Raw genomic sequence first — 13,530 nt, forward strand, 5'->3', positions numbered from 1 at the left:
CCCCCAACCCCAGCAGCCAGCAGGTGAGATCCTAGCTGATAGCACCCAGGCAGAGACCTGGGACAACTGTCCAGCATCAGGGGGGCCCATGTTAGTATACTGCCATTGCATGGGGATGTTCTCTTGAGCTGCTGCAGCTCATTTCACGGACGTGTCATTCGCCCGGCTGCCTAAGGAAGCAGGATCTTCCTTGTATTGTGCCCAGCAATGGGCACAGATGCCCCCTCCAGATCAAAGGGAGTGAGGGCAACTGATTTTGCTGGGTAGGCCCATAGGTCCCTGTCCCTGCCCCCCTTCTCACAGTTCAGCAGGGCCCTCTTTCCATTGCAGGCTGAGAAGGAGCTGATCACAGAACAGAACTGGTACAAGGCGCAGATCCGCTGCCAGGACCCTTTGATCAATTCATCTTGGAGCTCTTGGCAGGAATGGAAGAAATGAGGAAAGAAGCTCCCTCTGCAGCTCTGGCTCCTCCACCCACCCACCCTGTCACTTGCATATGTAAAATAATTCTGTTGTTTTACAAAGTGATCTCAACTATGTGTCTGAATGCTCATCTATTTGGCAACTTCAAATTTTGATTAATAAATGCTCTGTCTTACATATTGGTAAGCGTAATCAGAATGTCAAGCATAAGCTAGGTGGTATTGATCTAGCAGATGACCCTCACTTTGTTAAGGACCTAGATGTACTTATCTCTGACGATTTATGCTCCATAGCTCACTGTAACAGTGTTGCTAAAAAAGCATTGAGTTGTAAACTTAATTTTGTGAAACTTTTTTTTGAAACATTGTATTGCTAATTAGAGCTTATAAAACCTATGCTAGATCAATTTTAGAGTATTGTTCAACTGTTTGGAATCCCCACCATATATCTGACATCAGTACAATTGAGCGGATTCAGAAGTACTTCACGAGAAAAGTCTTGCACTCTTCTGTACACAATAGAATTCCTTACACTACTAGGCTTGAAATTCTCGGTTTGGATAACTTGCCTTACCTGATTCAATTGTCTCAGCTACAAATTTTCAGTTTCAGTCACAAATTGACTTCCGTGGATCTTAGTTCATACTTAAGTGGTCAGTAAACGGGGCGTGCATACGTGCACTAATATGCCTATCGTCCTTGTATTCTCTTATTCTTGTTCTCGTTTTTGTTTGACAAATGCCAATAAATAAACAATCAGTCCAGAAATGTATTAACAAGGGAGATCAGAGCAGCAAAAAGAAGCTACTCTGAAAAGGTAAAAAATCAGTTCTCAATAAATATAATATAACATAATATAATATAACAACAGAGTTGGAAGGGACCTTGGAGGCCTTCTAGTCCAACCCCCTGCCCAGACAGGAAACCCTACACTATCTCAGTCAGATGGTTATCCAACATTTTCTTAAAAATTTCCAGTGTTGGAGCATTCACAACTTCTGCAGGCAAGTCGTTCCACTTATTAATTGTTCTAACTGTCAGGAAATTTCTCCTTAGTTCTATGTTCTAAATGAACCAGCAAACATGTGGAAAACTCTTAAAAATATCACTGGCTACAGCAAATTTCCTTCCCAGGCTGAAGGAAATCAACAACTGGCAGATCACCTGAACATGTTTTACTGCAGGTTTGAAAGGAAACTACAGCCACCTATCTCCACAACCCCCATTTCAGACACACCAACAACAGCCAAACCTCCTACAACTGACCCCATCCCACTGGGTTCACAACCCCTAGTGATCACAGAAAAGGAAGTGCAAGACCTATTTTACAGACAAAAGCCGGGAAAAGCTCCAGGCCATGACAAAATAACTCCTTCTTGCTTAAAAGTCGTATCTTCAATAAATCGCTAGAGATATGCTATGTTCCTTCTTGCTTCAAACGCTCTACTATCATCCCAGTGCCGAAGAATCCCACCATCAAGGAACTGAACAACTACAGACCAGCTGCTCTAACATCTGTAGTCACGAAAATCTTTGAAAGGCTAGTGTGTCCCACTTGAAAACCATCCCAGATCCGCTGTTAGACCCCTTGCAATTTGCATACTGAGCAAATAGATCAACAAATGATGCTGTTAATATGGCTCTGCGCTACATCCTACAACATCTTGAATCTCCAAAGACCTATGCAAGGGTCCTCTTTGTAGACTAGTTCAGCATTCAATACCATCATTCCAGACACTCTTCTAACTAAGCTAAACCAGCTCAAACTGCCCAAGGAGCTGCTGATACAGTTCAACACAGGAATGATTGAGTCTGTCATTTGCACCTCTATAACTGCCTGGTTCGGTTCTGCAACCCAACAAGAAAAACACAGACTTCAGAGGATAATTAGAACTGCAGAAAAAATAATTGCTACCAACCTGCCTTCTACTGAGGACCTGTATACTGCACGAATCAAGAAGAGGGCCGTGAAAATATTTACAGATCCCTCACATAATAATAATAATAATAATAATAATAATAATAATAATAATAATAATAATAATAATAATAATAATAATAATAATAATATTTTAATTTGTATACCGCCCTTCTCCCGAAGGACTCAGGGCGGTGCACAGCCAGAATAAAAATACAAAGAAAAACAATACATATAATATTAAGAACACCCCTTAAAAAACTTATTCAATTGGCCGAAAATTTAAAATATAATAACACCCTATAAAAAATTTACAAAAATTAAAAACCCATAAAAACAAAGCAAAAATTTTAAAATCAGGAGACTTCCGGTGGCTCCGTCTCCCCGGAGGACGTCTGGAATGGCATCCCAAACTGAGATTCTGTAAAAGCTGGTGAAACAGCGGAGAACAGCTGTTAGCCAGCTTCAAAGCTTTTCTCTGGGTGAAAGAGGATAGCAAAGAGTTGCTGGATAGCAGAAGATTGCCCCAGGGGCTCTGCTTTCTTATGCAGAGTCTTGGAGGGGTGCCTGCTTAATCCAGCCCTACTCCAGACTCGGCTCGATCCTGCTAATTAGGCAGGACAAGAGGAAGACGCCCACCTCTGCTCCATTGATTCCGTTTTGAATAACTAAAAGCAGACGGGACAAATACAAGTGATCGATTATTGGGGAAGCAAGAAGAGAGCTGACTTCTACTTCTTTTTAAAAAAAGGGGAAAACTTTTTTTTCACTTTAACTTAGTGAAGGAAGAAATGGCGTCTGAGAGGAAGTGGATTGGAGACTGATTGTGAGAGAAAGGAAGTTCGTCTTTCTGGATTTTGGCTGAATAGAAGCTCTCCATAGGAAGCAAGGTGAAAGTTTTTATTTTACAACTTTAATTTGAGACTTTTTGAGACTTTGAGATTTTACAATTCTAATTAGAGACTTTACTTAAATTAAAATGGCTTTTAAGCCACCAAAAGCTCCCATGACGAGAAGGGGGCCTGAAACTAACTTGGAAGATATGTTAAAGGAACAGAACAGAGTTTCTGAAGAGCGATTTAAAGAAATTATGAATAATATTCATGGTGTGAAGGATCAACTTAGGGAAGAAATTAAAGAGACTAATAAAAAAATTAGAGAAGATTTATTGATGGTTTTTCAAGGTTTGGCAAAAAATTTGGAAGTAATAGAGGATAAAGTGGAAGTAATTAGTCAAGCAAATCAGTATTTGGATAATAAAGTTGGAGAGCTCCAGAATAAAGTGGATATAAATGAGGACCATGTGCTGGTATTGCAATATAGAGCATTGGAGAAGGCTTTGAGAATTAGGGTCTTCAAGACCGGAAGGAAGAAGATCTTAAAAGTTATATCAGAAGCCTTAGCTGAAATGTTAGGAATGGACCCTCGAGAAGTTGATTTTCAAATTGATAAGGCATATAGGGTTAATTCTTGGGTAGCGAGGCAGAAAAAGCTCCCATGACGAGAAGGGGTCTGAAACTAACTTGGAAGATATGTTAAAGGATAGAAGGATTTTAGGTTTTTACACAAGAGCTTAAGAAGCATCAGATTCAATATAGATGGGAGGTTCCAATTGGCTTAACAGTATTTTTCAAGGCAGGAGATATCGAATTGATACTGAGTTGAAAGCAAAAGATTTTCTTTTAATGTATTGAAAGTGGATGTAGAAACAGTGGATAAAATGAGGACCATGTGGTGGTATTGCAATATAGAGCGTTGGAGAAGGCTTTGAGAATTAGGGTCTTCAAGACCGGAAGGAAGAAGATCTTAAAAAGTTATATCAGAAGCCTTAGCTGAAATGTTAGGAATGGACCCTCGAGAAGTTGATTTTCAAATTGATAAGGCATATAGGGTTAATTCTTGGGTAGCGAGGCAGAAAAAGCTCCCATGACGAGAAGGGGGTCTGAAACTAACTTGGAAGATATGTTAAAGGAACAGAACAGAGTTTCTGAAGAGCGATTTAAAGAAATTATGAATAATATTCATGGTGTGAAGGATCAACTTAGGAAAGAAATTAAAGAGACTAATAAAAAAATTAGAGAAGATTTATTGATGGTTTTTCAAGGTTTGGCAAAAAATTTGGAAGTAATGGAGGATAAAGTGGAAATAATTAGTCAAGCAAATCAGTATTTGGATAATAAAGTTGCAGAGCTCCAAAATAAAGTGGATAAAAATGAGGACCATGTGGTGGTATTGCAATATAGAGCATTGGAGAAGGCTTTGAGAATTAGGTGTCTTCAAGACCGGAAGGAGGAAGATCTTAAAAAAGTTATATCAGAAGCCTTAGCTGAAATGTTAGGAATGGACCCTCGAGAAGTTGATTTTCAAATTGATAAGGTATATAGGGTTAATTCTTGGGTAGCGAGGCAGAAAAAGCTCCCATGACGAGAAGGGGTCTGAAACTAACTTGGAAGATATGTTAAAGGATAGAAGGGATTTTAGGTTTTTACACAAGAGCTTAAGAAGCATCAGATTCAATATAGATGGGAGGTTCCAATTGGCTTAACAGTATTTTTCAAGGCAGGAGATATCGAATTGATACTGAGTTGAAAGATATATGGAGAAGGCAGAATTTTGATGATAGAGATTATACTTATTTTTCGGATAGGCATCAATCTTTTCACGTATTGATTTTATATTAATTACCAATGATTTGCTTTCTAGGGTTAGGAAAACAAAGATATTTCCAAGGTGTTTAACTGATCATAGTCCGGTATGGATGGAGTTGCAATATGAAGGTGGAAGAAGATCTTAAAAAGTTATATCAGAAGCCTTAGCTGAAATGTTAGGAATGGACCCTCGAGAAGTTGATTTTCAAATTGATAAGGCATATAGGGTTAATTCTTGGGTAGCGAGGCAGAAAAAGCTCCCAAGAGACATTGTAATTTATTTTTTGACTTCTACAATAAGAAATCAGATTTTGCAAGCTACATATCAAAAGAAATTGCAAATAGCAGAACAGGAGGTGTTGGTTTTGAAAGAGATCCCTGCTAAAATGTTAAAGGATAGAAGGGATTTTAGGTTTTTTACACAAGAGCTTAAGAAGCATCAGATTCAATATAGATGGGAGGTTCCAATTGGTTTAACAGTATTTTTTCAAGGCAGGAGATATCGAATTGATACTGAGTTGAAAGCAAAAGATTTTCTTTTTAATGTATTGAAAGTGGATGTAGAAACAGTGGATAAAAGTCTTCAAGAGAAACAGAGTGGGGAAGTTGAAACTGCACCTGTGATGTCAGTACCTCAAGAACAACCTCAAGAACAAAGAGTGACAAGGGGAGCTATTAGGCGTAAGGAGATAGAGGAACGACTTCAAAGACAGGAATGGGATTCTACTACTGAAGCTGTGGGAGGAGCCAAGTCAAGAGTGAGAGTCTTCAGCTAATTGCCCAGAAGCTTCAAGAGGCCAGTGATGGCAAATAAATTTTTGACATGGAATGTTAATGGTTTAAATTCAGCACAGAAAAGAAGAAAAATATTCCATTATTTAAAACAATTTAAAATGATGTGATATGTTTGCAAGAGACACATATAAAATTATCAGATCAGAAATATTTGATTAATTCGAAATTAGGTAAACATTTTGTTTCTTCTGCTCTGAATAAGAAAAATGGTATAGTTATATATTTGAAGAAAAATATATCAGCTAAATTAATTGAAACGGACATTCAAGGAAGATATATTGCTATTGAATTGATTTTAGAAGGAAGAAAGATACTTGTGATTGGCATATATGCACCTAATCAACAACAAGAAAAAATTTATAAACTGTTACATGAAAAATTGACTCTTTGGGACTATAAAACATTTATTATATTAGGGATTGGAATGGTGTAATGGACATTAGAAAAGATAAAATAACTCTTTCTAAGAAAATTCCTATGCATGCAAAACTGCCTAAATCTTTTTTTGATTTGATGGAAGATTTTGAGTTGAAAGATATATGGAGAAGGCAGAATTTTGATGATAGAGATTATACTTATTTTTCGGATAGGCATCAATCTTTTTCACGTATTGATTTTATATTAATTACCAATGATTTGCTTTCTAGGGTTAGGAAAACAAAGATATTTCCAAGGTGTTTAACTGATCATAGTATGGATGGAGTTGCAATATGAAGGTGGAAGAAGATCATGGAGAATAAATGAAAATTTGTTTAGATATGAGGATAATGTAAATCAATGTAAAAACAAATGAAAGAATTTTGATTATAATTTGGGTAAGGGAACTTGATAGAAATGGTGTGGGACGCTAGCAAGGCCTTTATGAGAGGAAATTTGATATATATTAATAGTAGACAGAGGAGAAAATTACAAAAACAGCGAGGGATTTAGAAGAGGAAATTCAGAGGAAACAACAATTATTGGTATATAATCCACATGATTTAAAAACTACTGAGGCGATAAAGATATTACAGAGTCAATTTAATATGTTAATGGCAGATCAGGTGGCAACCAATATACAATATGCTAAACATAATACTTTTTGTAATGCCAATAAATCAGGGAGGTGGTTGGCTTATATGTTAAGGAAAAGACAGAAAGCATGTACTATTGAAAGAATTGAATACAAGGGTAAAGTGCGATTTCAACAGGATAAAATTAAAAAAGCTTTCTTGGAATATTATACAAATTTATATGCCAGAGATACAATATTGAATATGGATATTGATAAATATTTGAAAGAATATAAGGTTAAAGGTTTAACTAATGAACAAAGGGAAGAGTTGAATCGGCCTATAACTTCTGAGGAAATTATTTTGGTAATAAAGCAATTAAAAATAGGGAAATCCCCGGGCACAGATGGACTTACAGCAATATATTATAAAAAGTTACAGGATGAGATAGTTGGTCCACTTATGGAGTTATTTAATCAGATACTGATGGGAGGAGGAGTGCCACCATCATGGAGGACTACTTTTATTTCATTGATACCAAAAGAGGATCAGGATTGTACTAAGCCTGGGAATTATAGACCGATTTCACTCTTGAATAATGATTATAAGATTTTTGCAAAAATAATGGCAAATAGGTTAATGGAAATTGTACAACAAAGGATTCATACTGACCAGTCTGGTTTTATAAAAGGGAGACAAATGAGGAATAACGTTAGGCAGATAGTGAATTTATTGGAATATTTGGAAAAGAAAAATCAGATTCCGGCAGCGTTTATATTCTTGGATGCAGAGAAAGCTTTTGATCGTTTGCATTGGGAATTTTTATTTAAATTAACAGACAAAATGCAATTTGGAAATGGTTTTATACGAATACTTAGGGCAATTTATGGAGAGCAAACAGCTCAGATAATAATTAATGGTAGTTTGACAGATAGTTTTAAAATTGCGAAAGAAAAAAGGCAGGAGTGTCCTTTATCACCTTTATTGTTTATTTTGTCTTTGGAACCTTTATTGGATAAGATAAGAGAGTTAAGGGAGATAGAGGGTATTAGAATTAGAAGACATGAATACAAAGTTAGAGCATTTGCAGATGATTTGGTTGTTATGTTGACTCAGCCTATAAATTCGAGTGTATATTTGTTGGAAGTAATTAATCAATATGGAAGGGTCTCAGGGTTTAAAGTGAATCAAAATAAAACAAAAGTGTTAACCAAAAATATGATTAAGAACCAGAAAGAAAAACTAGAGGAAATAACAGGATTTGAAATTGTAAAAAAAGTTAAATATTTAGGAGTCTTTCTTACTTCATCAAATGTAAAATTGTATAAGAATAATTATGATGTGTTATGGAAAAAAATTCAGAAGGAAATGAATACTTGGAAAAAATTACAATTATCTTTCTTGGGAGAATAGCAGCTATAAAATGAATGTTTTGCCTAAATTCTTGTTCTTGTTTCAGATGATACCAATAATTAAGAAAGACAAAATTTGGAAGAATGGCAGATTGGAATTAATAAATTTATATGGGAAGGAAAAAGCGAGAGTCAAAATGAAAATAATGCAAGATACACGGAAAGAGGAGGATTAAAATGCCTAATTTAAAACTGTATTATGAAGCAGTTGTTCTTTCGGTAATAAGTGATTGGTTTAATTTGACGGAGGAAAGGATTTTGAATATAGAAGGTTATGATTTATTATATGGTTGGCATGCATATTTATTGTATGATAAGAAAGTAGATAAAGCTTTTAAGAATCATGTGTTGAGAATTTCTCTTCATGTGTCTGGAAAAATATTATTATAAGTTAAATTATAAAATTCCTATATGGGCAAGTCCTCGCACGCAGTAGAGAATATAAATATAGAACAGGAACAAGAAATGATTACTTATAAAGATCTTTTATACAATGAGAGGGGAAATCTACAATTAAAATCTTTGGATACATTAAAAGAAGAAGGGAGGAATTATACTTGGTTTCAATATGGACAGTTAAAGGCTAGATGGAAAGAAGATCAGAAAATTGGTATTATTCAAAATGAAGAAAATTTGGTTAAACAAATTAGAAATCAAACCCAGGGGCATATAAAGAGATTGTATACTGTGTTGATAGAAATAGATTCTGAAAGAGATTTAATAAAGGATTGTATGATAAAATGGGCACAGAATATTCAAGAACCAATAATGTTGGAAACATGGGAAAAAATTTGGGTTAGAAATGTTAAATTTACGCAAGCGCAGAATTTAAGGGAAAAATTTTTATAAGATGTTTTATAGATAGCATTTAGATCCTAAGAAATTATCATGTATGTATCCAGATATGCAAGCGAAATGTTGGAGATGTAATTGTGATGATGCTACATATTTTCATGTATGGTGGACTTGTAAGAAAATTAAGTCTTTCTGGATAAGAATCTGGTGGATTATGCAGAATGTTCTGAAGAAGAAGATAAAGTTCCTACCGCAATTTTTTCTTTTGGGAATAACAACGGACTGTACAGTGATTGAGACTAAGTTGATTTTGAACTTAATAACAGCAGCAAGACTGTTGATTGGACAATATTGGAAGAAAAAAGAATTACCCACAATAGAAGAATGGATATTGAAAGTTTCCAATTTGGCTGAGATGGCTAAAATTTCAGCCTTCTTGAAAGACAGTACTCAAGAAAAATATTTAAATGAATGGAAGAACTGGATTGATTATATTCAAAATGAAGAAAATTTGGTTAAACAAATTAGAAATCAAACCCAGGGGCATATAAAGAGATTGTATAATGTGTTGATAGAAATAGATTCTGAAAGAGATTTAATAAAGGATTGTATGATAAAATGGGCACAGAATATTCAAGAACCAATAATGTTGGAAACATGGGAAAAATTTGGTTAAACAAATTAGAAATCAAACCCAGGGGCATATAAAGAGATTGTATACTGTGTTGATAGAAATAGATTCTGAAAGAGATTTAATAAAGGATTGTATGATAAGAAAGTAGATAAAGCTTTTAAGAATCATGTGTTGAGAATTTCTCTTCTGCGTGTCTGGAAAAATATTATTATAAGTTAAATTATAAAATTCCTATATGGGCAAGTCCTCGCACGCAGTAGAGAATATAAATATAGAACAGGAACAAGAAATGATTACTTATAAAGATCTTTTATACAATGAGAGGAAATCTACAATTAAAATCTTTGGATACATTAAAAGAAGAAGGGAGGAATTATACTAGGTTTCAATATGGACAGTTAAAGGCTAGATGGAAAGAAGATCAGAAAATTGGTATTATTCAAAATGAAGAAAATTTGGTTAAACAAATTAGAAATCAAACCCAGGGGCATATAAAGAGATTGTATACTGTGTTGATAGAAATAGATTCTGAAAGAGATTTAATAAAGGATTGTATGATAAAATGGGCACAGAATATTCAAGAACCAATAATGTTGGAAACATGGGAAAAATTTAATGTATGACTGTTTGTTTAATGAACTATACCTTGTGTTTGCTCCGGGAAGTCGGGGGAGGGGTTTTGGAGGAGGGGAAGGTGGGGAGGGGAAAAATTTAATGTATGACTGTTTGTTTAATGAACTATACCTTGTGTTTGCTCCGGGAAGTCGGGGGAGGGGTTTTGGAGGAGGGGAAGGTGGGGAGGGGAAAAATTTGGTTAAACAAATTAGAAATCAAACCCAGGGGCATATAAAGAGATTGTATACTGTGTTGATAGAAATAGATTCTGAAAGAGATTTAATAAAGGATTGTATGATAAAATGGGCACAGAATATTCAAGAACCAATAATGTTGGAAACATGGGAAAAATTTAATGTATGACTGTTTGTTTAATGAACTATACCTTGTGTTTGCTCCGGGAAGTCGGGGGAGGGGTTTTGGAGGAGGGGAAGGTGGGGAGGGGAAAAATTTTTATAAGATGTTTTATAGATGGCATTTAGATCCTAAGAAATTATCATGTATGTATCCAGATATGCAAGCGAAATGTTGGAGATGTAATTGTGATGATGCTACATATTTTCATGTATGGTGGACTTGTAAGAAAATTAAGTCTTTCTGGATAAGAATCTGGTGGATTATGCAGAATGTTCTGAAGAAGAAGATAAAGTTCCTACCGCAATTTTTTCTTTTGGGAATAACAACGGACTGTACAGTGATTGAGACTAAGTTGATTTTGAACTTAATAACAGCAGCAAGACTGTTGATTGGACAATATTGGAAGAAAAAAGAATTACCCACAATAGAAGAATGGATATTGAAAGTTTCCAATTTGGCTGAGATGGCTAAAATCTCAGCCTTCTTGAAAGACAGTACTCAAGAAAAATATTTAAATGAATGGAAGAACTGGATTGATTATATTCAAAATAGATATCAGATTAAGAAATTTCGGATTGCCTTTGAATGAAGGATGTTTTTGATTTTAATGGAAGAAGTCAAGTTATGTGAGAGAAGGATTATAATTGTGTTAGATTTTAAAAATTTAATGTATGACTGTTTGTTTAATGAACTATACCTTGTGTTTGCTCCGGGAAGTCGGGGGAGGGGTTTTGGAGGAGGGGAAGGTGGGGAGGGGAAAAATTTAATGTATGACTGTTTGTTTAATGAACTATACCTTGTGTTTGCTCCGGGAAGTCGGGGGAGGGGTTTTGGAGGAGGGGAAGGTGGGGAGGGGAAAAATTTTTATAAGATGTTTTATAGATGGCATTTAGATCCTAAGAAATTATCATGTATGTATCCAGATATGCAAGCGAAATGTTGGAGATGTAATTGTGATGATGCTACATATTTTCATGTATGGTGGACTTGTAAGAAAATTAAGTCTTTCTGGATAAGAATCTGGTGGATTATGCAGAATGTTCTGAAGAAGAAGATAAAGTTCCTACCGCAATTTTTTCTTTTGGGAATAACAACGGACTGTACAGTGATTGAGACTAAGTTGATTTTGAACTTAATAACAGCAGCAAGACTGTTGATTGGACAATATTGGAAGAAAAAAGAATTACCCACAATAGAAGAATGGATATTGAAAGTTTCCAATTTGGCTGAGATGGCTAAAATTTCAGCCTTCTTGAAAGACAGTACTCAAGAAAAATATTTAAATGAATGGAAGAACTGGATTGATTATATTCAAAATAGATATCAGATTAAGAAATTTCGGATTGCCTTTGAATGAAGGATGTTGTTTTGATTTTAATGGAAGAAGGCAGGTTATGTGGGAGAGAAGGATTATAATTGTGTTAGATTTTAAAAATTTAATGTATGACTGTTTGTTTAATGAACTATACCTTGTGTTTGCTCCGGGAAGTCGGGGGAGGGGTTTTGGAGGAGGGGAAGGTGGGGAGGGGAAAAATTTTTATAAGATGTTTTATAGATGGCATTTAGATCCTAAGAAATTATCATGTATGTATCCAGATATGCAAGCGAAATGTTGGAGATGTAATTGTGATGATGCTACATATTTTCATGTATGGTGGACTTGTAAGAAAATTAAGTCTTTCTGGATAAGAATCTGGTGGATTATGCAGAATGTTCTGAAGAAGAAGATAAAGTTCCTACCGCAATTTTTTCTTTTGGGAATAACAACGGACTGTACAGTGATTGAGACTAAGTTGATTTTGAACTTAATAACAGCAGCAAGACTGTTGATTGGACAATATTGGAAGAAAAAAGAATTACCCACAATAGAAGAATGGATATTGAAAGTTTCCAATTTGGCTGAGATGGCTAATCTCTCAGCCTCCCCTGGCCATCCTCTCCCATTGCAGGCCTGTCACTCTCACCCAATCGAGGGCTTCTGCTTTCTGCCAGGGCACCCTTTGCCAAGTGGGGAACCCAGTGCAACAAAACTTCTCTGCCCAGATGCGACGGACAGACTCCAGGGGCCAAGCAACCCCAGAGTGGCCAAGGGGGCTTCCTAGCCACGGTCCAAGAGCCAGTATCCCGGGCTACTAAGGCTGGGCAGGCTTCTCGAAAGCCTGAATGAACCCCTAGTCCAGAAGCAGCTGTTCCTCTCACACATATTCGAAGGGGACCCAGTTTAGCTATTCTGTTTTTAATTATTTGTACAGGAATTTATTTAAGTAGTGGCATTTTCTGCAAAAAGATACACAAATCAGCAGCAGCTAAGGAATTTGCTTTTTTGTGTGTCATCTTCCTGGCAGAATTGTTCTTAATGGCAGCTTTTAATACTGTGGCTTTATAGTATTTTACCAAATTTTTATACCACCTACCACACCTGTGCCTGTGAGTGGTTTACAAATAAAACAGTACAAACCCATTTTTCAAAACAAATTAAAAACTAGATTGAAACAAAGTTAAAAGGGACAATTGCAACTTTAAAAGGGCAGAGAAAGTACCTTCAGCCCACCGATACCTCCCACCCAGGGTTGCATAGCACTCTTGAACCCCAGGCCATTTGGCGGAACCAGATTTCAGTGCTCTGGGGATGGGCAGCGGGGTGAGAGTTGAGAAGGATCCCTTCCTACCCTCTGCCAGTCCATGCTTTTTAACCAAGGGGGTCTGTTACATGCCCTCTAGGCCTGCCCCAGTGAGACCAGAAGATGAAATTGGGACAAGCCGGTTCCATGGGTAACCTGGTCCCTTGCCATGAAGGGATAGAAAAGTCGGGACCAAGACTTCGAATTGGACCGGGAAATAAACTGGCATCCAAAGCTGCTCACCTAAGGGGGGAGTGGGGGAGTGTCACTTGCAACCCTCGGAACATCCCAACTGCTGGTGCGGCCACATTTGGCACCACA

At 36.2% G+C, this 13,530-nt stretch overlaps 1 protein-coding gene across 2 annotated transcripts in view; it reads left to right on the top strand.

Moving 5' to 3' along the window:
- LOC131202903 (interleukin-12 subunit beta-like) overlaps positions 1–13,530 on the top strand; it is a 35,887-nt gene that overhangs the window by 6,630 nt on the left and 15,727 nt on the right. Inside the window, exon 7 of one of the 2 annotated variants that reach the window (XR_009156245.1) lies at positions 331–516. Coding sequence is in view for 1 of the 2 variants with exons in the window: in XM_058192500.1 (XP_058048483.1) it covers positions 331–438 (108 nt within the window). In the remaining variant the exon portion in view is untranslated. Of the gene's footprint in view, positions 1–330; positions 599–13,530 lie in introns of those variants that run through there. The other variant, XM_058192500.1, reaches the window with a different exon arrangement.

The sequence above is a fragment of the Ahaetulla prasina genome, chromosome 8, assembly GCF_028640845.1.
Source record: "Ahaetulla prasina isolate Xishuangbanna chromosome 8, ASM2864084v1, whole genome shotgun sequence".
NCBI lineage: Eukaryota > Metazoa > Chordata > Lepidosauria > Squamata > Colubridae > Ahaetulla > Ahaetulla prasina.